At 38.6% G+C, this 27,680-nt stretch overlaps 1 protein-coding gene across 1 annotated transcript in view; it reads right to left on the bottom strand.

Moving 5' to 3' along the window:
- Nucleotides 1-2,669: 2,669 nt before the first annotated feature.
- LOC126471588 (protein shisa-like-2B) overlaps nt 2,670-27,680 on the bottom strand; it is a 343,291-nt gene continuing 318,280 nt past the window's right edge. The window contains exons 4-7 of the mRNA XM_050099824.1: nt 14,258-14,382; nt 12,941-13,162; nt 6,348-6,453; nt 2,670-3,664 (exon numbers count right to left, since the gene is read on the bottom strand). Of these exons, the coding sequence (XP_049955781.1) occupies nt 3,439-3,664; nt 6,348-6,453; nt 12,941-13,162; nt 14,258-14,382 (679 nt within the window). The 3' untranslated portion in view covers nt 2,670-3,438. The remainder of the gene's footprint in view (nt 3,665-6,347; nt 6,454-12,940; nt 13,163-14,257; nt 14,383-27,680) is intronic.

Here is a 27,680-nt window from a genome sequence, read left to right as displayed (position 1 = left end):
ATTTGGGATGGGGGGAGCACATAGATGCACTGTGTAAAAAGATAAACAAACAGATCTTCATCATGCATAAAACAGCTAAGACTGTGGATGATAAAGTCCTTAGATCAATGTATTATGGACTTGTCTTCCCACATTTGTCTTATTCAGTTCATGTATGGGGAAGTGCACAAGCTGGCTACCTAAAAAGAATATTCACAATTCAGAAAAGGGCAGTGAGATGCATTGCAAAAGTACCACCAAGACAGACCTTTAGGCAAGCTTTTGTATACTATAATATTATGACAGTATATTCACTGTACACTTACCAAAGCATAATGGCGGTAAGGTCAAGTGATAAACACCTCCTAAATAAAGATATACACAAACACGGTAAAAGAGGAAATGAAAATTACTACATGATAAACAGAAATCTAAAACTGTCTATGACTGCCCCAGAAGAAGCAGGCCAAAGGTTTTTTAATAAACTCCCCAAAATCATTAAAAAAGAAACAGACCTAAAATGTTTTAAAAATCATTTAAAACTATATCTCACAGAGAAATGTATACACAGTTTGAGTGAATACTAAGATGGTGTTTAATATGTTATATCATTACTGAAATGTACGTTTAAAAATTATCATGTATGTTGTTTGGATTTGTGTGTACATATAATGTGAAACATGTAATACCTTTGTATAATTATGGACTATTTCTGTTTAATCATTTGTTTCATTTATATATAATGAAATCAAGTTTGATGTTAATAGCTTATTGTATGACACACCCAATACTCTCAGCTGAATTTTCAGCTGGAGTCCATGGGCAAAGAATTAATAAATAAATAAATAAATAAATTTCAGGCATCTAGTCAATGAATAAGAATGTGACAGACATATGACTGTTCATGACTTAAAGAGCCTTGCAAGTGTATTTATAGGATTTAGAGTGCCAGTAGCTGTTAATGAGTTTGCTCCTGTGGGCCCCAAACTGCCAATGAAAATACAGAAGTCTTGCACTGAGAGGCCACTATCACACTGCAACCACCGGTAAACATACCAAGCCAAATCTGAACATCAGAAATGAAACCCACACAGAAACAAAGCTGCTCACATTGGGTGGAGAATGCAACATAGGTGGTAATGTGGCAGGGAGACATTATGAGATATGCCACCAAAGTATAGGACACACCCATCCACCAGTAGTAGGATTCAATATTGTTGCATACATGTAAGAGAGAGTTTATCATGTTGGTTGGTTATCAGAAAATTTCAAGTTTTCTCATGCATCAAAATGATAGAAGAGGCTGCTGATATCTCACTCAGACATGGATGGTTACTTGATAGATGCTGCTGAGAATACAGACTTCTTTTTCTTGCGCCTTTGTCTGACATCTGTGTGGAGTTGGCATTGTTACTAATGGATTTAACATGGTTAATTAAAAAAGAAGCCAGATGCCCTTCCTGTCCCATTCTGTTACCACCCACAGCACGGAATATGTGATTTTTCTAGGTTGGAATGTTTGAAATGAGGTACAGGCTGCCTCATGATGAAAATATGTTGCAAGTAAGCAGCAACAATGAAACACAAGCCACTCAAAAGGCTTACACTTGTGTGCTATATGACATTTGTTACTATCATCTGTTAGCAAATTTAAAATAAAAATCGCGGACCCTTATGTGATGTCTTGCTGTAACTTTGCTGTAAAATATCAAACAAGTTAAGGGTGTAATATAAAGTCTGTCAGCAGGTAAATATAATAATGTCTTCATGAGAAAAATGTGAGTGCATTTGTACCAAATGACTCATTGCAAAACTGAAGCCATAAATGTGTGTACAGAAATGAAATCTGGTGATCTTATATCTCAAGATATTGGGAACAATCTTCTTCTTCTTTTTCTTGTGCCTTTGACCCACACTGGGGCAGTGTCAGCATGATTATTTATAGATTTGGCATGGTTAATTTTAAAGGGTGGCCAGATTCTTTCCTGTTGCTATCCCCTAACCCCCTGGGATAGAATATATGTACCTCAACTGTCTGCATGTGGTGTTACTCATGTGAAATAGAGTGAAAGTTTTTTTTCCCGAAATGTTTGTGAACCATGTAACTAAGATAGGACTTGGATACTAGTCCAGTCTTCATCTATTAGGATGTAGGAAACAGCCTAAAAACCACATCCAGGCTGGTTGGCACACTGAAACCTCGTAGTTAATCTGCCAGGTGAATTTGATGAAGGAACAGCACACCACCTTGTCCTAGAAGTGTCAGTTTAATGTGCATGGCTATCTGCACAGTTATTTGAAACAGTCTGCAAATAATTATATATCAAATAAGTGAATGGCAACCACTTACATATAGCAGACTGATGTGTGGTGTGGTAGTGCTTGTTAGGGTGTCTGTCAGGTTGTTTTTGAGAATGTGTATACTTTTGCTAGAAAAAGAGCAAGAGCTCAAAAAATGTTGTGAATACTGCTTTCTGTTATGTGTATCTATGCACCACATATCAGTCTGCAATAGGTGAGTGGTTGCCTTTCCCCTAGTTTACACATTGTTCCATCCAGGAATTTCCATTGCTGTTATGCAAATAAGAATTTATATTTAGCGTGTGTACAAAATACATTTATTGAAACAGTAAGATGAAACAGTTACACATGAAATGACTTTAAAAAGTATTACAATATTTTGCACATTATATATTTCAACATATTACTGTAATTTTTCCAATATTCTGAGTAGTGACATTGCATTAAACAATGAATTGTGATATACAACATTACAGGATTTTAAATGTTGTCATATTCCAATTGAGCTACTTCATCATCCAATGAATGGCAGATATTTAGTATGTTTTTACAAACTATGTCCTGCCACAAGGAAAATGCAACACTACAATGATCGTTTAGGTAATGTTTCATTCTCTTTTGGTGCATTTTAGCAGTGAATTGGAAGCATTTCCAGGAAAGGAAAATGTGATTTTTATTGTCACAGGGAACCACAAATTAATTTTATTTTTTAAAAAAACAAGAGAAGAACATAAAAAGCGAATAAATTGCATATCTAATATGATAGTAGGATGAAGGAATATGTGTTTGGTAAGACTCACAGATACTATTTTTATAAAGACAGGTGACAGGAATTTTATTCAATGTTTTAGTCTCACAGTGATTCAAATGAAATGGTGGAATTTAGAATAATTAAAATTATATGGGAATCTCTCTCTCTCTCTCTCTCTCTCTCTCTCTCTCTCTCACTCACTCACTCTGTGTGTGTGTGGTGGGGGGAGGGTTATTTTACCTTTGATTTTTTTTAAATTGCTGCAAATATAAGCAACACAAAGATGATGAAAATGCTTATCGAAAACTATAAAATATTGTACAAAGAACGTATGAAAAACTTTATGCTATTATCAATACAGGAGGGCTCACTTCATTTATAAAAATTATATTTTTACATTTATCATATTAAAACTTTGTGGAGTGGTAGAGTATTTCATCCTTTGTAGTTTTATTTATAGGTACTGGCATGCTGTATGGGCTCAGGCCAGAAAGTGATGAACTTCCACCACCAGTTTCCTCTGATGTTGCTGAGCTGGAAAGAACAGAATTTACTTCTTCAAGAATGGATGGAGGTTGCCCAGTGTTTCTTGTCAATGTGCTCGTGCAGCATGGACTAAATGTTGACCTCATACTGGAAAATCAGTTTTACGTCAGTACATTTCGATGTGATAAAACAAGCAAACATTATTTTCAAACACTATTGTTGCATAAATGTGATTACAAATGTTTTTACTGGCAGTATTTATACAGAGATCAATGGCACATAGTCCAGTGTATATATCTGATATAAAATATCATTCAGCTAAATAAACATGCACAGAGGCTTTTCATGTCTCAAGATTGTGCATGTATGTGATTAGACTGAATTTATGTGCAATAAGCACGTTATTATTACATTTTAAATTTTATTAAGTTCAAACTTGGTATCTAGATACAAAATATGTTAAAATGGCAAAATTTACGATTTTTTCAGAAGTACCAAATAAACCACAGTCTGTCAAGTGTTATTAGTTACAGGAAAATCTCAAGATCACAACACTACAAGCTGAAAATGGGTTTAAGTTTAATACTTGAATGAAGATATGTTTGTTCTGAATTCTAATACAAGTGTGCCAATTTTCATTCAAAATTCTTCATCAAATGTTAGAAAAATGTGTAAGAGGCAGATACAGAATTCTGTTAAGATCAGTGAGTACTTTGAGCATGATTTTGGGCAATATAGCATTAAGAAAAGTCGCCATAAGAGAACATTAAATTTACTTTTATTGGAGTAATATGGAGACAAAGAAATAATTATGGTACTGAACAAGGGTAATTTTGCTATCAACTAAGAAAACCCTGCATAAGTCTGTTAAACATAAAGAATATGCTGATAATTCTTCTTCTTCTTTTTTTCTTTTCACTAAAAGAAATAAGTGCAAATGTTTCATTCTGCATTCAGGCAGTGAATATGGAGCATCAGCAACAACTTGATGTTCAAAACTTAATGGAATAACACTTTAAGAATATACCAACTTGTGCTTCAATAAAACACTGGCAGATATGCTTACACTGTATGTTGATGTCATGAAGAGAGAGACTGCAATACAATACTGCCCACTGTACACATACAACAGTAAAGCAAGACACAACAGGCTTCACACCATTCTTTCTGCTCCATGGTCATGAGGCCAAAACAACAATAGATACATTGTTCCCATTTCAATCAAATAGTACTCAGTCTATGTGGATTGTCACATTAAAATGTGTCTTTGCTATTATGCCGAGATGTCATGAACAGAATCCCTTGCATTTAAGAAAACATTGTTCTCTCTACCTGTGACTAATTTAAATGAGAAAGGGAGTCTCTTAGCTTCTTTTTGTATTTATATTTCATAAACTAATGAGTTACTTCTAATGAAGATACTATGGATATAGCTATTCACATAAGTTATCTGATTTTTAATACCTTCAACTTGTTTATAAACCTGTACTAATTACCACATTGTCTTAGTTGTGCACAGAGAGCTGGTTGAAATCTTAGTACTTCTACTTAATATGAGTTTTGTATATCTGCCACATGAATATATGTGTGTTAAAATCTTCTCTTTGTCATTGATTAGTTTAATATTTTCAGGACAGAATGTTTTAAGTACAGAAACATACAGATGGCACCAAGTCATAATATTGTTAAAATTGAAGGTTAAAGCTTACAGACCAAGTGAATGTGTAAAATGAGAGAAAATATATGTCAGTACATATTAATCTGCCTCAAGAAGCTAGTAAATCACAGGTTCTATTGTTACCTGTCTGATTTACCATTTATGAAGATTTGTGCCCATTTCGTTAACCAGGTTTGTAACTGACGTGTACAGAGTACATGTTTGTATTAAGTATTGAACACATCAGTAACACTTAATAAATAATATCTGTCTAGTTCCAGTACAGAGATTATGATCACATGTGGACACAGTCCTATTTTGGCCATAGTGTACACTCATCAGGATGCACTCACATTCATGTATGTACCCATTTATCAAATACAACAGGTTTATTAATCTATGACCTGCTTTAAAACAATCAGTTGTCAATATAGCCTCAATTACTTCATGTAGTGCTAAAAATTGAACTGAAAATTGGTGGTTGTGTAGGAATATTAAGCTGGCTGCAATCTCCCAAAATCATTGTTGAGAATGTTTATATCAGTCTTGCCCTTTCAACCAGAGGTAGTTGGATTACTAATATAGAAATTCCTAAAAATGAATTTGACAGGTGTAGAATGATAATTACTCACCCCAACAAGCTAATATGACTTGATTACTGAAGATTATGATACCACTGAAACTAGTTATTGAATCAATGAAGTCATTTTGCAGCTTCTTGGTGATCAAGTCTTCTTTCTTTGAGCACAATATTTAGAAGCTATGGAGCACTACCTGCAGAAAATATATTCTGGAAGACTACTCTACTGAGGCAACACACGAACAGCATATCTGCCTACTTTCAACAGTAATGAAGCACATCATACTGACATGAGTTTACTTTCTGCCAATTATTGTAGTTCCTTAAAGCATGTAGAACCACTGGTAGTCACACACACACACACACACACACACACACACACACACACACACACACACACACACACACTTACAAAATACATACGTGTAGATTGACCATGAGGGTGTGCAAATAAGTTTCTAATTTCATGGTCAAAAACGATATTATTAATGCCAACATATACAACTAAGGAGGCAAATGAAGTTAAAAAACAATATCTTACTGTAAAATTAGTGATATAGGTATTTAGTAGTAACAGTAAATTTCAAACCTACATTGGTTGAACTGAAAGAAGACACTGTTGGTTCGCATTATATGGTGGAGGTGCTGCTGCAGGTCTAATCATGGTTGCCTCCTCTGTATTTGGTTCTCCGTCAGCCTCTGAAATTTGGCACATACTTGAAAGTTTTCTAATAAAATCAAAGAAAATTTCTTCCTCAAACACACATACACACAGCTGAACACTCTGCTCTATTAATTCTCTGTTCTATTAATATCCATGGATACAAGGTTTTTGTCATTATATGTAAATACTTGTGACCAGTTTCTTCTGTTAGACCTGTTTACAAACACAGTAAAACATTGAAGCCTGCCATGATAAAAAGGGTTCCATATAAAATATTACTTTAAATGGTGATATCTTTAGTTAATGGCAATGTAAGTCTACACCTACACCTACAGCTATTTATTATGGCTCTCGCTTACTTCAATAATATTCTATAATGTGTCAATATATATTTAATAAAAATCTTCTTTGTAGAGTGACTGCATTTTCCCAGTATCCTACGAATGAACTGAATGAAGTTGATAACCTGATTTACCTATAACTGATCCTAAGTGATCGTTTCATATATCCACAAATTTTTACATCTAGGTAGTTGTACAAGTTGGCTGATTCTAAATATAGCTCACTAATATAATAAACATTGGATGTAATGTTGCTGAATTTTGTGAAGTGCACAATTTTAAATTAGTATGTAATTATAGATAACAGCATCCTCTGCAAATAGGCTGAGGTTACTACTAATAATGACTGCCAAATCACTAATACACATTAACAGCATGGACCCAAATACATCTCCCTGATTCATGCCTGAAGCTTTTTTAAATTAGTATGTAATTATAGATAACAGCATCCTCTGCAAATAGGCTGAGGTTACTACTAATAATGACTGCCAAATCACTAATACACATTAACAGCATGGACCCAAATACATCTCCCTGATTCATGCCTGAAACTACTTCTAAATCTGTTGATGACACTCTAAATCCTCCCAACTATAAGTCCTCCATCCAGTGACAAATTTCATTTGATATCCCCATATGACCATACTTTCTTTAATAAATATTGGTCTGGTACTGAGCTGAAAGCTTTTTTGAAGTGAAGAAATACTGGATTTGCCCAATTGCCTCAATCCAAGGCTTTTACTGAATCATGTGAGAAAAAGCAAAAGTTGGAGTTTACATGACCAATGATTTTGGAATCTATAATGTTTGGTGTGGAGGAGGTGATTCTGTTTGAGATGGCTCATTTAGTTTGAGATCAAAAGATGTTCTAAGATTCTACAACAGATAGATGCCAGTTATATCAGATGATAATTTTGTAGATCAATTCTGCTACCCATACTGTAGGTGCATGTGACCTGTGCTTTCTTCCAACTGCTGGGTACTGTTTTGTTCAAGTGACATAGCATATATAATGGTTAAAAGAAAGAGTAACTCAGCCACAAATTCTATATAAAATCTGATAGAGATTCCATATGGCCCCAAGGCCTTCATATGTTTAATAATTTTAGCTGTTTTTCAACACCACTGACATAAATATTTATAACTTGTGTCTTTGCTGTGGTGTGGGAATTAAACCATGGCAATACCATTGAATCTCCCTTTGTAAATGTAGATTTGAAAATGGAATTCATTATTTCTGCTTTTGCTTTTCTGCCCTCAGTTTCAGTTCCTGTGTCACCAATGAGTGTCTGGACACTGACCTTGCTGGCAATGACAGCCTTTACAGACAATCAGAATTTCCTTAGGTTTTATGAAATATCTTTCAAAAAGTTCCTGATGACAGTAATCAGTCAAATGTGTCTGATTTAGCATCTCTCTGTCTCTAGCCATACATTTTGCTTTGTAGATATTGTACAGTAGTCACAGTTTTCATAGAAGTTTCAATTGAGAGTCCATAAACTATTCTAATAGACATGTATCTATTCAGGCCTCGACAACTATTTTTTTTAACTGGATAAACAGATTTTCTACATGCTCCAACCAAGAGATAAAAGTTTCAAGTTTTTCCTTGAGATAAGACACTGCTGCTTCTTTCTCCACTTTACTAAACATGTAATTGTTTCTATTTTTTATTACCTTTCATACTTAAGTAATCATTAGTGTCATAATTGCCTCATTGTAACTGATATCTGTTTCAATGTGAACATTCTCCAAGGGGTCAGATCATTTTGTTGCCATTGAATCTACTATATTTTCATTATAATTAGGCTTCTGAACTATGTGTTCAAAAGAGTTTTTAGAGAAAGCATTTATCAGTGTTTTTCAAGATGTCTTACACCACCCAAAATTTTCAAAGTTGTAAGTATTCTTACCTACTATTGGGTGATTAAAGTTTGCTCCAATGACAACAGAATGAGTGCAGATACTCATGCTAGTGAGCTGAGGTTTTGTTTAAAGTTTTGTTTACATTTGCAGGTGAGTCTGTTGAATTTATTAAATTTCAAACATAAATAAAAAACTCATCAACTGTCCTGGATGGAGTAAGTTTCAGAATATGCCTCTACACAGGTCTTATGATATTCTTGCATTATCATTTTGCATTTACAGTCATTTGCAGGGTCTGTTTTCCATTTAAGGCTTTAATTTTATCCCATCCTCCAACCATCACTCTGCCACTACCATTTTCTAGTCCTTTGCTCCAAGATCCCAATCAGTGGCATGTACATAACTTTGTTTGCTGATGACACAAATATTGTTGTGACAGACATAAATAGGTTATTGCCAGCATCTGCAACCAGAGTTTTGAAATACATACAAAACTGGTTTGAACAGAACAGGCTAACCTTAAATATATCAAAAACTAATTATATACAATACAGTAAAACAAAGTCTCATCATGATGTGAATCTCAAAATTCAAAATAAACAAATTGAAAGGGTAGCTGCCACAAAATTCTTAGGCGTGCTAATTGATGAAAATATAGACTGGAAAGCCCACATTCTCTACCTCACTAACAAGTTAAGCTCTGCTTGCTTTGCTTTACGCATAATTAGTACTGTGTGTAGTAGAGAGTGTAGCAGAACTGCCTAATTTGCTTACATCCATTTTGCTATTGCCTATGGCCTAACCCTCTGGCATTATAATAAAGCAAACATGAAAACCATCTTCACCTTACAAAAATGAGATGTTAGAATAATTTCAAACAGTAAAAGGCTAACAGCTTCCAAACAGTTATTTCAACACCTAAATATTCTACCCTTACCATGCCTCTGTATAAAAAAAGTGTTGTTAATATAAAAATGCACATTGACAATTACAAAACCATCTCAGATCTTCACTCATGCAATACAAGAATGTGCAATGACATCCACATAAAAAGAGTAAACAAGGCTTTAACAAAAAAAATCAACATTCGGGGTACTATTTTGTATAACAAACTTCCAACTCAACTAAAAGAAATAAAAACATTGTCTACATTCAAGAAAGCAATATTTAAATTCTTAATGACCAACTGCTGTTATAGTATGAATGAATATCTGCAGTAACCTTGTAGCAAGTAATTACATTCATTTACTATATGTTAATAGTACCATAAATCAAATGCTTGACACAGCCTCAGTGTTAATTTTTCTGAACAAAAGCGTTAAATCAATTATTTACTTGTAATGTATTTCATGTAAGGATCCTTCTCATACTTTTATATTATTACAGTAATCAAAGTTGTATTGCCCAAAAATATTGCGATGGGTACAATGGAACCATTGTATTATGTAGGAAACTGTACACCCTTATCTTATTTTGTTATACTAAGTTCTTTGACAAAATCCATACAATGTACATTGTTGCTGGATGAATGTACTACTACTACTACTACTACTACTACTATTACTACTATCCTTTCTGCCAGTAATCAATTTGAGTATTAATTTATGCATATTCTTTGGTATTCTATTGCATGTAAACAATTTTAATACTTTGACATGTCCTATATTACATGTACATTTACTGTACACGATGTAATCTTACAGGATCAAATAAAATTCAATTCAATTCAATTCAATGTCATTCTCTTTAATGTTTTACCTGCTTATTCCTTGCTCATTCTACCTGTCCCTTTAAGGATACATATTTTCAGTGTCTCCCTGATATCTTCATTTCTTATTTTGTTTATCCGTGGTACTCCCACTCTGGTTCTGTGAAATTTCATTTCACATGCCTGTTTGATGCTTAAATCTTTCTTGTTCATTCTCTAAGTTTCAGAAGCACAGGTCAGGATAAGTGCACAGTAGAATCAATATATTATTCCCATGGTCTGCTGTGGGACATCTCTGTTCTCCACCAAGCTCCTGATACTTCTCAGAGCTTGCCTCTCTCTCTCTCTCTTTCACTTCCTTGCCATTTCTTCGATTTGTTTCCACTATACTTCCAAGATATCTGAAGTTATCAAATTTTCTTAGCTGTTCCCTTGCTACCATAAGTCCTGATGTAGTTATCCTGCCACTCTTCCTGGCCACAATAAAGAACTCTTTTTCACCTAAAATTTAATTGCATATAATACAGTCATGTAAACAATGCATCTAATTGCTGCTCAGCTGCACCTTCCCTGTTCCTGCAAATTATTAGGTTATCAGAAAATGCCGCAACCTTAGTTTTATCTTCTCTGCCACCTTGTATGTTATGTTATACATGACAACCACATGAAGTAAGGATGAGACTGTACCTCATTGTTTAAACCCCATCTCTGCTTTGACCATGCTGTTGCCTCATCTCCTATGTCAAAATAGGTTTTACTACTGCGATGCATTTCTTTCACCCCTGTCAACTGCACATTTTGCACACCTTTGTTTTCCAGCCCTTTCCATACCTTATATTGGCATGCACTTTCCCAAGATTTAGGAAGGGAATCAGCAAATCTTGCCCATACTCACAATGTTTTCTCCTGTAGCTGACTTACCATGAATTTAAGGTCAATTGGTAGCCTCTGCAGCCTGAAGCCATGCTACTGCTTCTTCATTTTCTTCTCAGCTTTGCCCCTTATTTTTTCCTTGAATTTTCTCAAATATTTTGCACTATGACACATCACTTTTTTCTTATTCCTTTTCACAAAGACAGGGACCATAATTTATTTCTTCCAATTGTCTGTAATTATCTTCTCCATTGAAATTACCCTTGTCACATGGTATAGTCACTGCTTCCCTATGATTCCAGATGCTCTTGCTAATGCCGGTGATGTCTTATCTACACCTGGTCCATTTCCTCCATCCATAGAGCCCAGTGCTGATTCTTTTTCATTGGGATTCTACTCCCCAGCTACTCAAAATGAATGTATAGCAGCTTTGAAGTGTTCTTTCCACATTACTTTCAGTTTTTTCACTTATTTTTCTTCAATTTACATCATGCATCAGTTTTCACTGATACCTATCTTCTTTTTCTTCATCATCCCATACAGTAGTTTCTAGTAGATTTTTCAGTCTTCCTCAACCATCTTTGTCCATTTAGTTCCTCCTCACCTCTGCTACTGTTTTCTTGGTTTGCTTCTTCTTGGTATCATATATATCCCTTGCATTTTGTGTAATTTGCTGAAACCATAATCTAAATTTTCTTTCTCCTGTATGGCTTCTTTCACTCTCTTATTCCACTGAGGTGTTTGCTCCTATACCCTTATGTTGCTTACTCTTCCACAAGCAAGGGTTGCTTTAAACTTCTCTCATTCCTCTTCCATTGTTCTGAGTTCATCTGCAGGTATGTTGTACTTACAGTACTGTGCTACACTGATTAGCACAGTGATCATGTAACAGTATGGCACCCTTTTTTTGTTTGAGTAATAGGTTTTGTTTCATTTGTCCATTTATCCGGGTTTATTAGATTTCACACAATATAATAATATGCTACTACAAGGAAAACATCCAACATACTTTGAGAATCATAGTAGAAAAGGCAGTATTACATTGTTATATTGTCACGTAGAAGAGGCTGTAATTAGATGAATGATGAACACTAACTTCACTTAATGAAGGTTTGTTCAGCACTTGCACATACAACAGCGAGGAATGAACTGTCTCCAGCCAGAACATATACAGTATATATGCAGCTAGAGAACATTCCAGTACAATGCTTCTTGACATTTGCAGATACTTCTAGAATGTACTTGAACTGAATATAGAAATAAAAATTGTATAGTCTAAGTGAGTTTTGAACTCAAGACTCTCCATGCAATAGTTTAGTGTCATAACCACTACATCACAGTGCTACTCAGCTTCTACTGAGACAATATGTTATTTAATAGTGTCTTGAAATAAAAGATCTGCTCTATATGATGTTTCTTCCACTCCCAAGGAGACTATCTGTCTGTTTCTCCTGTGCAATAAATTTTGTCAATGAACTGTATCTTTCAACAACAAGTACCAGTTTATATTACCCACCTTTACAGGGTGTTATTCAACAAATAAAAGATGAATTTAAAAATGAAAAGCTGTTTTTCATTATTTGTCTTCATTTCTATCCAGACGACTTATCATTATAACCTTTCTGTCTTAAATGGGTGATGGCTTGAGTTGCTTGTTTGGTACAGCAGAGTTAAAGTATTTTATAAAATTTATTATATACTACACCAATAAGAATAAAAGATAAATGAACTTACTCTTAATTCCATGATTTGTTGCATTTTTTGGAGATGGGAAGGAGAATGTATGCCCATGAGCCATAGTTACTTGTGGCCGTCCGTCAGTCATAGCTCTTGCTTCCAGGTCAACCAGAACAGCAGTATCCATGGGAACATTGACTAGACTGTGTTGGTTTGATAAGGAATACATGTTGGCAACACCACTAGTTGTAGATGAACAGTGGAGCTGATACAACCGTCCTGAAATAACATTAAGTTATTGTCCAAGTAGATCATTCTACATATTTTGAAAATCTAAAAGCATCCAGTGCAAGTACATAAAGACAAGTATCTTCTAATAGTGCACAGTGTTATTTAATGGTGACACTGTATATCTCTTAGTTAAGTAGGAAGTATGTTATCTTAGTTTAAGTTAGTACATCACACATTTTCTACGTTCTTTGCTTTGTTGTCATCTGTATAATAGTAATTGTCTGTGTGTATCCATGTATTACTCAGCAATCCAGTATAAAATACAACACACACTACTTTCTCTTGAGACAAAGAACTATAATACAACATAAAACTGAATAAACTTGTACATCAAGGAATGAAGGTAATGATTTACTTCATACATACACCAGAGAAATTTTATACATACTGCAGCAGATAAACTTTTATGCATTGAAATGGTTCAGCAAATACTCTTACTGCTAAAAGATAAGAATGGAAGGATGAAATATTACAGACTTTTTTTATTAAATGTTATAATGGAAGCCATAAGGATAAAATATGATGAAAAGGTATTCTTTACAGAAATTTCATGTTAATCCAAGTGTTTTATGATACACTTTCCAAAGAATCTTCAAAAAGGAATACAGATGACTTCAGGAAAACATGTTATTGCTTCATTTGATTATTACACTAAAGAAGTTATGTGCTGTTGGACTCTAACATTATAGTGGACTTAACAGACACAATGACAATGAAACAGTTGGTCCAAATGGCTCTGAGCACTATGGGACTTAACATCTGTGGTCATCAGTCCCCTAGAACTTAGAACTACTTAAACATAACTAACCTAAGGACACCACACACATTCATGCCTGAGGCAGGATTCGAACCTGCGACCGTAGCAGTCGCACGGTTCCGGACTGAGCACCTAGAACCGCTAGACCACCGCGGCCGGCAATGAAACAGTTGAAATAACTGTTGCATATAAGAAAAACTAAAACATTCATTTTACTAAGAGTAACCTGGACAAGGAAATATGATAAATTTAAAAAAAAAAGCATCAAATGGACATCAGCAAATAGAGAGATTTCCAAGCTACTTTGCAAGGAGTTCCATTCTTACCAGCATTGGTGGCAGGCTGACGTTTCTTGTAAAGAATACAACAGGAGCAGTAGAAACAGCTGACAATTATAACAATTATGATGGCAGCTAGTGCTCCAAAAATGACACCGAGTATCAATGTGAAACTGTAAACATGGATAAATTAAGCAATAGATTAGTATTTCAGATATATAAAATGTAATTAAGGATTATGTAATTAAGTCCTTTTCTTAATTGGTATATTGTACTTCTGAGGTTCCAGTGGCTCTCACACTGCCATTACATGATCTTAAGAAGGCATAATTAGGAACAATTTTAGATGAATGATTTCAAAAGTTTCGCATTCCACAATAATAATGTAACCAGCAACCACAGTGAGATTTAGAGTATATTGACAGGTAGGTTGTAGCCTCAATTTGTGCTCAGGCATTGTGTATCACAGGGTTGTTAGGCTCTTTGCTACAGATAAAGTGGAATTACAAATGCTATGGCATCAATTAATAAGCATCCCATTGAAATTTAGTGGCATATAGGAACTGCACCTTCCTTGTGTTTATATCAAATCAGAAATAACCACAATAAATGTCAGTTATTAGTTTGTGTCTGGATTTCGTAATTTTAGAATGTAGTAACCTGAATCTTCAAGGAAGAGTTAATTAATTCCTCCCTCATCGTGCAAACAAAAGAAAAAAAAATAGGGCTGTAACTCTGGTAGCCAACTGGGCTACCACGTAGATGTTAGAACAAATCAGTTTTTAACTGTCCTGTGACAAAAAAGCACATAAAAATCAAAATGGTATCAGTTTTTAATAGTCATGAAACTGGCACAAGACATATTCAGTATGCTGTCTGCAGTTTTCTGCAGCCAAGCAAATTGGTGCAGTGGGTAGCACACTGGACTCATTTCAGGAGGTCAATGGTTCAAACCCACATCCAGCCATCTTGATTTATATTTTCCATGGTTTCCCTAAATCACTTCAGGCAAGTACCAGGATGGTTCCTTTGAGAGGGCATGGCCAATATCCTTCCCTAATCTGAGTTTGTGCCTCATCTCCAAGGACCTCATTGTTGATGGGATGTTAAAAAAAATGGTTCAAATGGCTCTGAGCACTATGGGACTTAACATCTATGGTCATCAGTCCCCTAGAACTTAGAACTAGTTAAACCTAACTAACCTAAGGACAGCACACAACACCCAGTCATCACGAGGCAGAGAAAATCCCAGACCCCGCCGGGAATCGAACCCGGGAACCCTGGCGTGGGAAGCGAGAACGCTACCGCACGACCACGAGCTGCGGACGATGGGATGTTAATCAGTACTCTCTTTCTCCTCCCCATTTTCTGTCACAAGTTTAAATTGAGAAATAGCATGTTTCACAAATGATCAAAGTATCTCAATGGGCTTCATCTGTCAACAGAATGTTCCATGACCATTCGCTGTCCACTTCCATGTGAGTTAGAAATTCCAGATCACACTTTTGTCTTGCTGACAGGACAGCAGGAAGCAACTCTGGACATGGGTGAATTTGTACGGATAGCATTGCAGGATGTTTCATAGTATTTTATGCACTGAACTCACAGGCATGTTCAACATTCAGGCAATTTCACATGCACTGCATGTTCAGTCATCACTGCTCGACCCCTCTTGCAATGCTGTGACCACATCTTCAACAGACGTTGGATCAACTGCTCTCCTCCCTCTACCTAGTGCACTTCAAAAGATCCTGTCATTTCGAATTTTGTAATCATTTTCTCCAGACTCTTAGCAGATATCGGAGCAATACCTATTTTTCATACCCTTGAGCGTCTGGAACTTCTGCTGGGCCACTGGTGCACAGTCACTTTTCTTGTACAAGAGCTATAGCAGCTGCGTGCAATTCTCCATTGCTCTAATGCTTCTGCACTCGCTGTAATTAGACTAATCTTGTCTTCACAATCCCTATGTCATACATACATATGGAGCTGCAGAATATTCCTAGATTCCTCATTTAATACTGCTGCTTGAAATTTCATAAGTATTCTTCACAGAATATTTGACATCTATCTTTATACGTCACAAGTGCAGGTTTTTCAGTCTCTCAGTGATGCTCTCCTGCGGGTCAAACAGACCTATGATCTTCATTGCTTACAAAATATTAGTGCTATCGTTCCTAGAAAAAAAAGGACTCCATCTTCAGGCCACAAGTGGCCCATCGAGACCATGCGACCGCCGTGTCATCCTCAGCTGAGGATGCGGATAGGAGGGGCATGTGGGCAGCACACCGCTTTCGCGGTCGTTATGATGGTTTTCTTTGACCGGAGCCCCTACTATTTTGTCGAGTAGCTACTCAATTGGCATCACGAGGCTGAGTGCACCCCGAAAAATGGCAACAGCGCATGGCGGCCTGGATGGTCACCCATCCAAGGGCCGGCCACGCCCGACAGCGCTTAACTCTGGTGATCTGATGGGAACTGGTGTATCCACTGCGGCAACGCCGTTGCCCATCGTTCGTAAAATATTGCTGAATTGTATTGGACCTATACCAGTAGGATCAATACGAGATATTGAACGATACTCTGTACTTCGCAAGTGATTTGACGTTCCTGGTTTCTATAGTTGAACTAAAATAAGCTTCTTCCCCGAGCCATAATTCTCATGTGCACCAGTTCTGAGTCCCACAAACAACCATTGAGCAGCCACAACTAACGGTCCAGATACACTCCACTGGCTCTAAAAGAGCCAATAAACGATGTATGGCTGTCCAAATATGGCATTCCCAAGCGCTAGAGACTTTTTCTGTGGTATAGGTTCACCTGATTTACACTCCTGGAAATTGAAATAAGAACACCGTGAATTCATTGTCCCAGGAAGGGGAAACTTTATTGACACATTCCTGGGGTCAGATACATCACATGATCACACTGACAGAACCACAGGCACATAGACACAGGCAACAGAGCATGCACAATGTCGGCACTAGTACAGTATATATCCACCTTTCGCAGCAATGCAGGCTGCTATTCTCCCATGGAGACGATCGTAGAGATGCTGGATGTAGTCCTGTGGAACGGCTTGCCATGCCATTTCCACCTGGCGCCTCAGTTGGACCAGCATTCGTGCTGGACGTGCAGACCGCGTGAGACGACGCTTCATCCAGTCCCAAACATGCTCAATGGGGGACAGATCCGGAGATCTTGCTGGCCAGGGTAGTTGACTTACACCTTCTAGAGCACGTTGGGTGGCACGGGATACATGCGGACGTGCATTGTCCTGTTGGAACAGCAAGTTCCCTTGCCGGTCTAGGAATGGTAGAACGATGGGTTCGATGACGGTTTGGATGTACCGTGCACTATTCAGTGTCCCCTCGACGATCACCAGTGGTGTACGGCCAGTGTAGGAGATCGCTCCCCACACCATGATGCCGGGTGTTGTCCCTGCGTGCCTCGGTCGTATGCAGTCCTGATTGTGGCGCTCACCTGCACGGAGCCAAACACGCATACGACCATCATTGGCACCAAGGCAAAAGCGACTCTCATCGCTGAAGACGACACGTCTCCATTCGTCCCTCCATTCACGCCTGTCGCGACACCACTGGAGGCGGGCTGCACGATGTTGGGGCGTGAGCGGAAGACGGCCTAACGGTGTGCGGGACCGTAGCCCAGCTTCATGGAGACGGTTGCGAATGGTCCTCGCCGATACCCCAGGAGCAACAGTGTCCCTAATTTGCTGGGAAGTGGCGGTGCGGTCCCCTACGGCACTGCGTAGGATCCTACGGTCTTGGCGTGCATCCGTGCGTCGCTGCGGTCCGGTCCCAGGTCGACGGGCACGTGCACCTTCCGCCGTCCACTGGCGACAACATCGATGTACTGTGGAGACCTCACGCCCCACGTGTTGAGCAATTCGGCGGTACGTCCACCCGGCCTCCCGCATGCCCACTATACGCCCTCGCTCAAAGTCCGTCAACTGCACATACGGTTCACGTCCACGCTGTCGCGGCATGCTACCAGTGTTAAAGACTGCGATGGAGCTCCGTATGCCACGGCAAACTGGCTGACACTGACGGCGGCGGTGCACAAATGCTGCGCAGCTAGCGCCATTCGACGGCCAACACCGCGGTTCCTGGTGTGTCCGCTGTGCCGTGCGTGTGATCATTGCTTGTACAGCCCTCTCGCAGTGTCCGGAGCAAGTATGGTGGGTCTGACACACCGGTGTCAATGTGTTCTTTTTTCCATTTCCAGGAGTGTATTATGCTTACAAATTACATCCTCATCTCATAACAATTCTACAATGATTTCAACCATTAAATGTAGCCAACAGAGAGTTGCTATCAAACGTTACGAGAAATTCTAGATTTCCAAATTTCTTCAAACACAAACCTGCAAACACGCAAATCCGTGATTCAAATGACATTGTCGTCATTGTTGCTGCTTCATAGATAGTACATGGACGTGCCGAAAAGTAATACCTTCTAATTTTTTATGTGAAAAGTCTTGAAGATTTTTGTAATCGAGTTTAGAATTCGAAGAGTTTTTACATACATGGAGCACCCTCACCTTCAGCATGACAATGCCAGACCACACATGAGCGCTGCGACATCTGCAACAATCCGGCACCTTGGGTTCACTGTCATTGATTATCCTCCATAGAGTCTCGATTTGACCCCATCTAAGTTTTATCTGTTTCCTAAAATTCATTTTGACAGTGATGAAGGGATGCAAGTAGAGGTGAGGTTGTGGCTCCAACAACAAACATTCTACAGTGAGGCATCAACAGATTGGTTTCTCGTTGAGAGAAATGTGTTCGTTGTCAGGATGACTATGTTGAGAAATAAACATGTAGGCAAGAAGAATAAAGATGTAGAATGTTAATAACGCTTCTTTTATTTAAAAAGATTTGAGAGTTTTCACATTAAAAATTCGGAGGCATTACTTTTCAGCATGCCCCGTAATTACCATTTGCACATTACTTACTCTGTATATTTTATAGCTATTTTCTTTGAAGTCGTTACATAGGAACGAAATTTCACTTATATAGTTTTCATATTCAGCGTTTTTAATACACTAGTGTCCAAAAATTAAGCATAAACACGAAAAGAGGACATACTGCCTTATCAGGATATCTGAAGGATTACTGAACAAGCTACATCTTAATCACAAAACCTTTAGCGTAAAACAGTCCCCAAAACACAATGTTAGAAAAGTTCTCGTAACTAAAGTACACATCTGTAAAAAAATAACGCAAAATAAGCTGTTAATAGGGGATATGGTTACCCCTAAAAGCCACACATGCTGCACAGTGACGTGGCATGCTCTCTATGACAAGGCTCAAGAGCTGTCTTGGCAGTCGATCCCATTCCTCATCAAGAGCAGTTTGGATGCCAAGAAGTGTCCTTGGTGGAGGCTGACAAGACGCATTTCGCCTCCCTAATTCATCCGCAGCATGTTCTACAGGACTTTTTGAGAATTTTATATGTGGGAATAAAACTGTTGACTTTAGTGCAAATAGCAAACTATTGTCACTGAGAGTTGTACCTAAAGCCATAAGTTGGATCAGCAAAAGCGCCCATGTGTATTGTGTAATGTTGCAGAACACATTTTTATGTATTTTGATAATGTGACACATGGTCAAAGCTCAGATTAAGCTCAACGACTAACCTGTAAGTTATATTGCTAGTGCCCATAAATGAGCCATGTGAATTTTGATAAGTAACGCAGATAATTTAGATGTGCAAATATTTAATTTGAAAGTACACTGTACCTTGCAAAGTATAGTATAATAATCAAACTTTGGTCATCGTCAGTGTACTTTAACCTGGAGTTTTGTTAGTAGTGACAGTACGCGAGTCATTTGCTTGTTTTTTAATCTTATGGAACAATTAAGTTATGACAGTAGTGCTTGGTGAGGTGAAGCATTACTGTAAAATCTCTAACCCTGAACCACCAATAACGTAGCCTCAAATCAAAATGCCAATATCTTTACGAATTTTGATAATTATTACAGACACTTTAAGGCCTTGGCATTGTTATTCTGATCAGTAAGTGTTGCAGCCTTCCTCAAAGGTTCGTTTTTCTTCATACTTTTATTTAGCCATAAAATAATCCTGTTGTGCATGCTGCATATGTTTTATACAGTTATAGAACAATTAAGATGTCGAATGCACATCGTGGTACTTAATTTGGGAGTTTATAGTCGTGCTTCAGGCATCAAGTGTAAGTTATTTGTTAATTGCATTTTCGAGTAGCTGACAGTAATTCAGATTGCCTATTTGTTTGTGTGTTTTCCTGCTTATCATAGTATTTGAGCCAACATGTGTTTGATGCAATTATTGGCTTTGTCAGATTCTTTTTTGTAAATAACCTCATTTAGAACTAAAAATTAAATGCCAACTGCCTGTTCAACATTTGTAACAGATTAGACAAGGAAATAACACGCATAGTATAGAGTCTCAGAGTTTACAAGCTGTCAAATTTGATGGATATGCCTGCACACATTCATGTGTGTGTGTGTGGAAATTATGTTGTGACTCTTGACACAAACTTTTAATTTTTTGAGTTGTTGATATATTTTTGCTGACAATCTAGACACAGAAATAATCATGTGGCACTTGACATGTGTTTTGTAGAAGAAGTTAGATGACGAAATATTTAATTTGAGAGTCCTTTGTGGCTTACACTGAGTGTAGTTCAGAGATCAAATTATGGACCTTTACAAGAGCTGCCATCTGTTGGCGATGACAAGCAACAAGAGCGCAAAAAAAACCACTTAATTCTTAATTTTGTTTCACATTTTTAAAATTTTGCAAAATAATGGCTGAAGTAAAACTCATCGTTAGCAACTGTGTATTTATAATTCATTAATTACGTTGTATAGGTAAACTTTGTCTTTTTACTATTTTTGATGAGTAAGGAAGAGTGGGGGAATTTGGCACAGTGAGTAAAATGTCACATGTCAATATGTCTTAAACTGTGAGAGCTAGTCCTACCTTGTAGGTTCTGCCATCTGGTGCTCTGTTATGCAAATAAGCATACAGAATGCATGAACCATTATTTTGCATTTGTCAGTGCAAGAAGCAAGAGTGTGTTTTGTCTTCATTTCTTCAAATATTTGATCTCTAGTTTCTAAAAGGTAATCCATTTACTATTGTGTTAAATACGATTTTTGTTATTATGCCTATCTCATTGCATTAACACTCACGGTTATACAAGTACACCACGAAGTTGACGTGCTACAGACGCAAAATTTAACCGACAGGAAGAAGATGCTGTGATACGCAAATGATTAGCTTTTCAGAGTATTCACACAAGGTTGGCGCCGGTGGCGACACCTACAAAGTGCTGACATGAGGAAAGTTTCCAACCGATTTCTCATACACAAACAGCAGTTGACCGGCCTTGCCTGGTGAAACGTTGTTGTGATGCCTCGTGTAAGGAGGAGAAATGCGTACCATCACGTTTCCGACTTTTATAAAGGTCAGATTGTAGCCTATCGCGTTGGTCGACATCCAGTGACTGTTAGCAGAATATGGAATCGGTGCGTTCAGGAGGGTAATACGGAACGCCGTGCTGGGTCCCAACGGCCTCGTATAACGAGCAGTCGAGATGACAGGCATCTTATCGGCATGGCTGTAACGGATCGTGCAGCCGCGTCTCGATCCCTGAGTCAACAGATGGGGATGTTTGCATGACAACAACCATCTGCACGAACAGTTCGACGACGTTTGCAGCAGCATGGACTATCAGCTCGGAGACCGTGTCTGCGGTTATCCTTGACGCTGCATCACAGACAGGAGCGCCTGCGATGGTGTACTCAACAACGAACGTGGGTGCACAAATGGCAAAACGTCACTTTTTCGGATGAATCCAGGTTCTGTTTACAGCATCATGATGATCGCATCCGTGTTTGGCGACATCGCGGTGAACGCACATCGGAAGCGTGTATTCGTCATCGTCATACTGGCGTATCATCCGGCGTGATGGTATAGGGTGCCATTGGTTACACGTCTCTGTCACCTCTTGTTCGCATTGACGGCACTTTGAACAGTGGACGTTACATTTCAGATGTGTTACGACCTGTGGCTTTACCCTTCATTCGATCTCGGCGAAACCCTACATTTCAGCAGGATAATGCACGACCGCATGTTGCAGGTCTTGTACGGGCCTTTCTGGATACAGAAAATGTTCGACTGCTGCGCTGGCCAGCACATTCTTCAGATCTCTCACCAATTGAAAACGTCTGGTGAATGGTGGCCGAGCAACTGGCTCGTCATAATATGCCAGTCACTACTGTTGACGAATTGTGGCATAGTGTTGAAGCTGCATGGGCAGCTGTACCTGTACACGCCATCCAAGCTCTGTTTGACTCAATGCCCAGGCGTATCAAGGCCGTATTTACGGCCATAGGTGGTTGTTCTGGGTACTGATTTCTGAGGATCTATGCACCCAAACTGCCTGAAAATGTAATCACATGTCAGTTCTAGTATAATATATTTGTCCAATTAAATACCCGTTTATCATTTGCATTTCTTCTTGGTGTAGCAATTTTAATGGACAGTAGTGTATTATTTCTCTCAAGCAAAAGGGGAGTGTAGAACTATAGTTTTATACAGGCCATGCTTGTTGGGGTAATTTGATGCACAGAGGCTGCGTGCGTCATGTTACCTCACTTCAGTTTCACATTAATGAAAGTAGGTAGCTAAATGAGATACGTTAATGTATATTTAATGAAAGTCAAAATAACACAGTGCATCAGTTTTATAACAATGGTTTCCTTTGTTCAGATACCAAGGGCATACATCAGTAAAACAAAGAGAGCTTCTTGGACAGCAGGTGAATTAAGAAATGCCATCAGAGCTGTTCATTATGGGACTTCTATTAGGTAGAGCACCACCCAGCACAACATATCAGACGCAAAGATCTGTGCATAGTATGTGCTGAATTTGGTAAATATGGTGAGGAATCGTGCTGGTGTATTTCTTGTGCTTCTTCGCATCATTCTGAATGCAGCCGGTGGGACAGTGCTGAAAACTGTAACTGTGACTCCTGTTTGAAGAAACCTAAGTTGTTTTACAGATACACATGAGACCAATTACTGAATATGCATATACTCGAATTGTCTTCCTCATTTTTCTCGCTGTTTTACAAGAAAACGGTTGTTATTGCTTCGTATCTATTCTGTAGTTAATTAAAGCTATATTTTCGCTGTTTTTCTTTTTGGGAACTATGTTGTTCAGTGTTTTGTTTAATGATTATAATATCCAATAGATATATTTTGTATTATAAGGTGTGTGGAATTAAATACCTTCTGCCATATCTTCTACCAATTCATCCCACTCACTGTGTCATTTTACGTGGTAGTCAGATAAAATGCTGCAATGCAATGATGTCACAGTAATCAGTTTTTTCTGAAACGTGTGACTGTTAATTTATAGTTTTTATTTTATGCTACATTAAACACATGTGGCAAGCGCTATACGAAAATTGGGTGCTTTAGGCATTATAGAATAAAGATTATAATCAAAATGTCTTAGGTGAGGCAAATTCCCCCACTTTGCCTATGTTTTATGCTCGCCCTCCTGTTTCATAGCGAATAGTATATAGTTTCCAATGATATTAAAAGATGTGACATGAAGTTTACCGATGAGACTGATGAGATAGTACAGTACTTGACATGTTTTCAGTGAATTATGAAAATGGAGAAAGAGAGAGACGAAATACTTGTGTCTCTGTGCTTTCATATTTTTTGATATTGTGATTTGCACCAGTACTACTAACATCTTTACATTTCTTAACATGATACAGAATTCAGATCGTTCATACACTTTAAAACATGACAGCAATTTACACTCTTTGGGTGAAACTCGTGTATTTTGATAAGTAACACAAGTCATTTGGATACTTTTGAACATGGTGAAAAATTCAGGCCTGTGTGTGTGTGTGTGTGTGTGTGTGTGTGTGTGTGTGTGTGTGTGTTTGTGTGTGTGTGTAAATACTTTTGAATGTAGCGCAAAAAATTCAGATCATTCGGATACTTTTGGACATGACTCTAATTTACACAATTTAGGCGAAACTTATCAATTTTTATAAATGAAGCAAGTGGTTCAGATACTTTAGAACATGGCACAATCTTGGATTGTAGCGACGATTGGTTTCCAAAGCATAACTTGAATTTCCCAGTAGCACAACTGCGTTAGCTCCACGCCCTTGAATTTTTGAATTTCACATCACGACCATCTTGGATTTTTAAATTTCCTGTTCTGGTTTTTTTAATTGCTCGACAACAACATCTTCGACTCAGTAACTGTAGCTTTGGTTTGCGGCAGCCACTTGAACTATGTGCCAGAAACCCAATAGCCATACTACTCAAACATGTTTTGTTTGTAATGAGAAACAAACCGACGCTCTCTGTCGATGCCAGACATCACGTGAAACACGTGATAAACTGTATTCCGTTGGATTGACTCAATCTACGCAATGCAAAAACGAAATTGCAAATTTGTTCTAGTACAAACCTCATAGAAATATCGTATCCTAGCATCATATGCCGCAGCCATCGGTCAAGAAGTATTTACGGACTACTGAAAATAACTAGTCCGTCGAAACTGCATCAGCCATTACGGAAATTACATTAGCTTTTGACAGAAATAAATTTTATAGTATTTACCGAAATACCACAGAAAATGCGCCTTATAACTCTTGGAGTCCTGGTTTCATATGGAAGGGAGACAATACATCGAGCTCTAAGACTTCACTGATATAATTGTTGCTATTCAGAGTCCCCTTGATCCTCAGTCCATTAGACTGCGATAGCATGCTGAACCTAATGATGACCCAAACAAACCAGACATGGAGTTTTCCTGTTTTGCCACCTAGCAGTTCAGGCTGCCACGCTGCGATCACCATGGTAGCGCCAAACATGCATGAGTCACCGTTGGAGGACAGAAAGAAGCGGGGCTCCTCTGAAAACACTATACTTTGCCCATCACAACATCAGTGAAGGAGTTCATGTGCCCATTCCAATCTGAATGGTTTCCGCACAACAGTAGCCGACACAATGGCATACTTTTCACCATTCCAGTGGGCAGCATATGGCACTCAACCTTCGATGCAGACGGGTGTATATCCAGAGAGTAGATTTCCAGTGTCGATTTAACGCTGTTGAGTACCCTGTCGGCCCAATAAAGTTTCGAGACTGGATTTTTTAAAAAAAAATAGAGAAACGTCAAGATCGTGGTTGTAATACTTCGTAATACTTCAGGTGTTCGGTCAGAAAAGTCCTTCTTTGGGATGTTGTTCAACTCTGTGGTTTCGTCCGAATAGTGGGACCCAGATTACAGTTGGTACTCCACGACGGCACAACACGCTAAAGACAATCGCTGCCAAACGCAGTCACGAATGGGAGACGTCGCTGAAGACACGTCGTCAGGAGGTTCCATACGCCGTCGCTGCTGTATGTCTACTTATGCCGGCCGCGGTGGCCGAGCGGTTCTAGGCGCTTCAGTCCGAAACCGCGCAGACTGCTACGGTCGCAGGTTCGAATCCTGCCTCGGGTATGGATGTGTGTGATGTCCTTAGGTTAGTTAGGTTTAAGTAGTTCTAAGTTCTCGCGAACTGATGACCTCAGATGATAAGTCCCATAGCGCTCAGAGCCATTTGAACCATTTTTGTTTGTCTACTTATCTCAGAGTGCAGTGCCGTTCGCCCACTCTGTATCGGCGATTAAGAGAACAGCATCAACGTAGTTCAGATCCAGCACCGCTAGTATTGTTAGTCAGAACTGTGTACCAAAGTTTGAAGTTAAATGTACATTGATATGTGACTGCCTTTCAGTAGTATTCAAGTCTAAACAATTATTCTCGTACTCGGTGACACTAATAAACATACACTGATGAGCCAAAACATTATGACCACCTGCTTAATAGGTTGTTTGTCCGTCTTTGGAACGAAATACATCACTGATTCTGCGTATCAGGCATCCCACAGTTTGTTGGTAGGTTTGTGGACGTACGTGGTAGATGTCTACGCACCGGTCATGTAATTTGCGTAAAAACCGGGCCGCTGATTTGAGTACGCTGCAATGGCACCCGATAGCGACGTAAATGGGCTCCATAGGACTTAAATCAGGCGAATTTGGTAGCCGAGACTTTGATGTGAATTCATTATAATGAACCTCAAACTACTTATCACAGTTCTGGCTCCGAAACACGGACAATTATCCTGCTGAAAGATGACAGCGCTGTCGGGGAGACATCAAGCGTGAAGGGATTTATGTGGTTCACAGTTGTCTTAGTGTGCTCCCATCAACCTGTGTCCATGGCGCGCTGCACGTTTCGAGCTGCCGTTCACCTCGATGACGTCATTAGTCGAGACGACCATCGACCTAGTGTAACAAAACTGTGATTCACCCGAAGGGCCGACAGGTTTCCATACATCGACGATCGAATCTCGACGGTCTCGTGCCCATTGCAATCGTATTGAACGATGTCGTTGGGCCAACATGTGAACATATAGGGATGTTCTGCTCCGGAGCTCCCTGTTGAACAATGTACAATGAACGTTGTGCTCCGTAACACTTGTGTGTGCACCAGCATTGTGCTCTTTCGGCAGAGATGCCACAATCACCACCTATCCTGCTTTACAGACCAGACAAGCCTCCGAAACCCACATTCTGTGAACAGTCCTGGACGTCCAAGCATTTAGCACCTCTGAATGGTAGTTTTACTGTCCTTCTACCATTTTCCGTAGATACTCACTGTAGTGGCACGTGAACATTCGATTAACTTTGCGGTTTTCGAGATGCTCGTTCACAGCCTCTGCGTAATAATAACCTGCTCTTTGTCAAAGTCGCTTATCTCAGTGGATTCCCCATCTGCAGCCCATTTCTTCGCTAGGGCAATCCGCCCCCCCCCTTCCCCCGTATCTGCGCCGCTTATCTTCGCTAGGATGATCCCCCGCCCATATCTGCGCCGCTTACATACCTTTGTTACAGCGTCATGTTCCCGCAACACCACCAGGGGCTATCGCGGTGGGCAGCGGTTGTAATGTTATGGCTTATCAGTGTATACCGTCATTCGAGTGGACGTGGAATGCATCTAACAAGGGAATATTCCCAAGTGCAAATAACTATCATGATGTAACTTGGAGGAGAGGGGGGGGGGGGGGGGACCGGTGCAGAAGGGGCATATAATGCAATACATAATATTTTGTTTATGCTCAATTTCACTTTTAAGGTGTAAAATACGCCCCAAAAGATAAATTGGGATTATTAGGTTTAGTGGGAATATCTTCAGAAGGATATATAAAAAGTGTTTCTCAGATTAAAGTTCACATGTAATCAATGTTCTTAAAACAGTACTCGACATTTGTATTAATTTGAAACTTTGTAAAATACGCTACCACCATTTATTAATTCTGAAAAACGGGAACTATTGTTACATCATAAATTAAAGAAACTTTCAACCCACATACA

This window comes from Schistocerca serialis, chromosome 3 (genome assembly GCF_023864345.2).
Source record: "Schistocerca serialis cubense isolate TAMUIC-IGC-003099 chromosome 3, iqSchSeri2.2, whole genome shotgun sequence".
Classification (NCBI taxonomy): domain Eukaryota; kingdom Metazoa; phylum Arthropoda; class Insecta; order Orthoptera; family Acrididae; genus Schistocerca; species Schistocerca serialis.
Note: the sequence above shows the minus strand (reverse complement) of the source record. Positions and strands in the feature narration are given on the sequence as shown.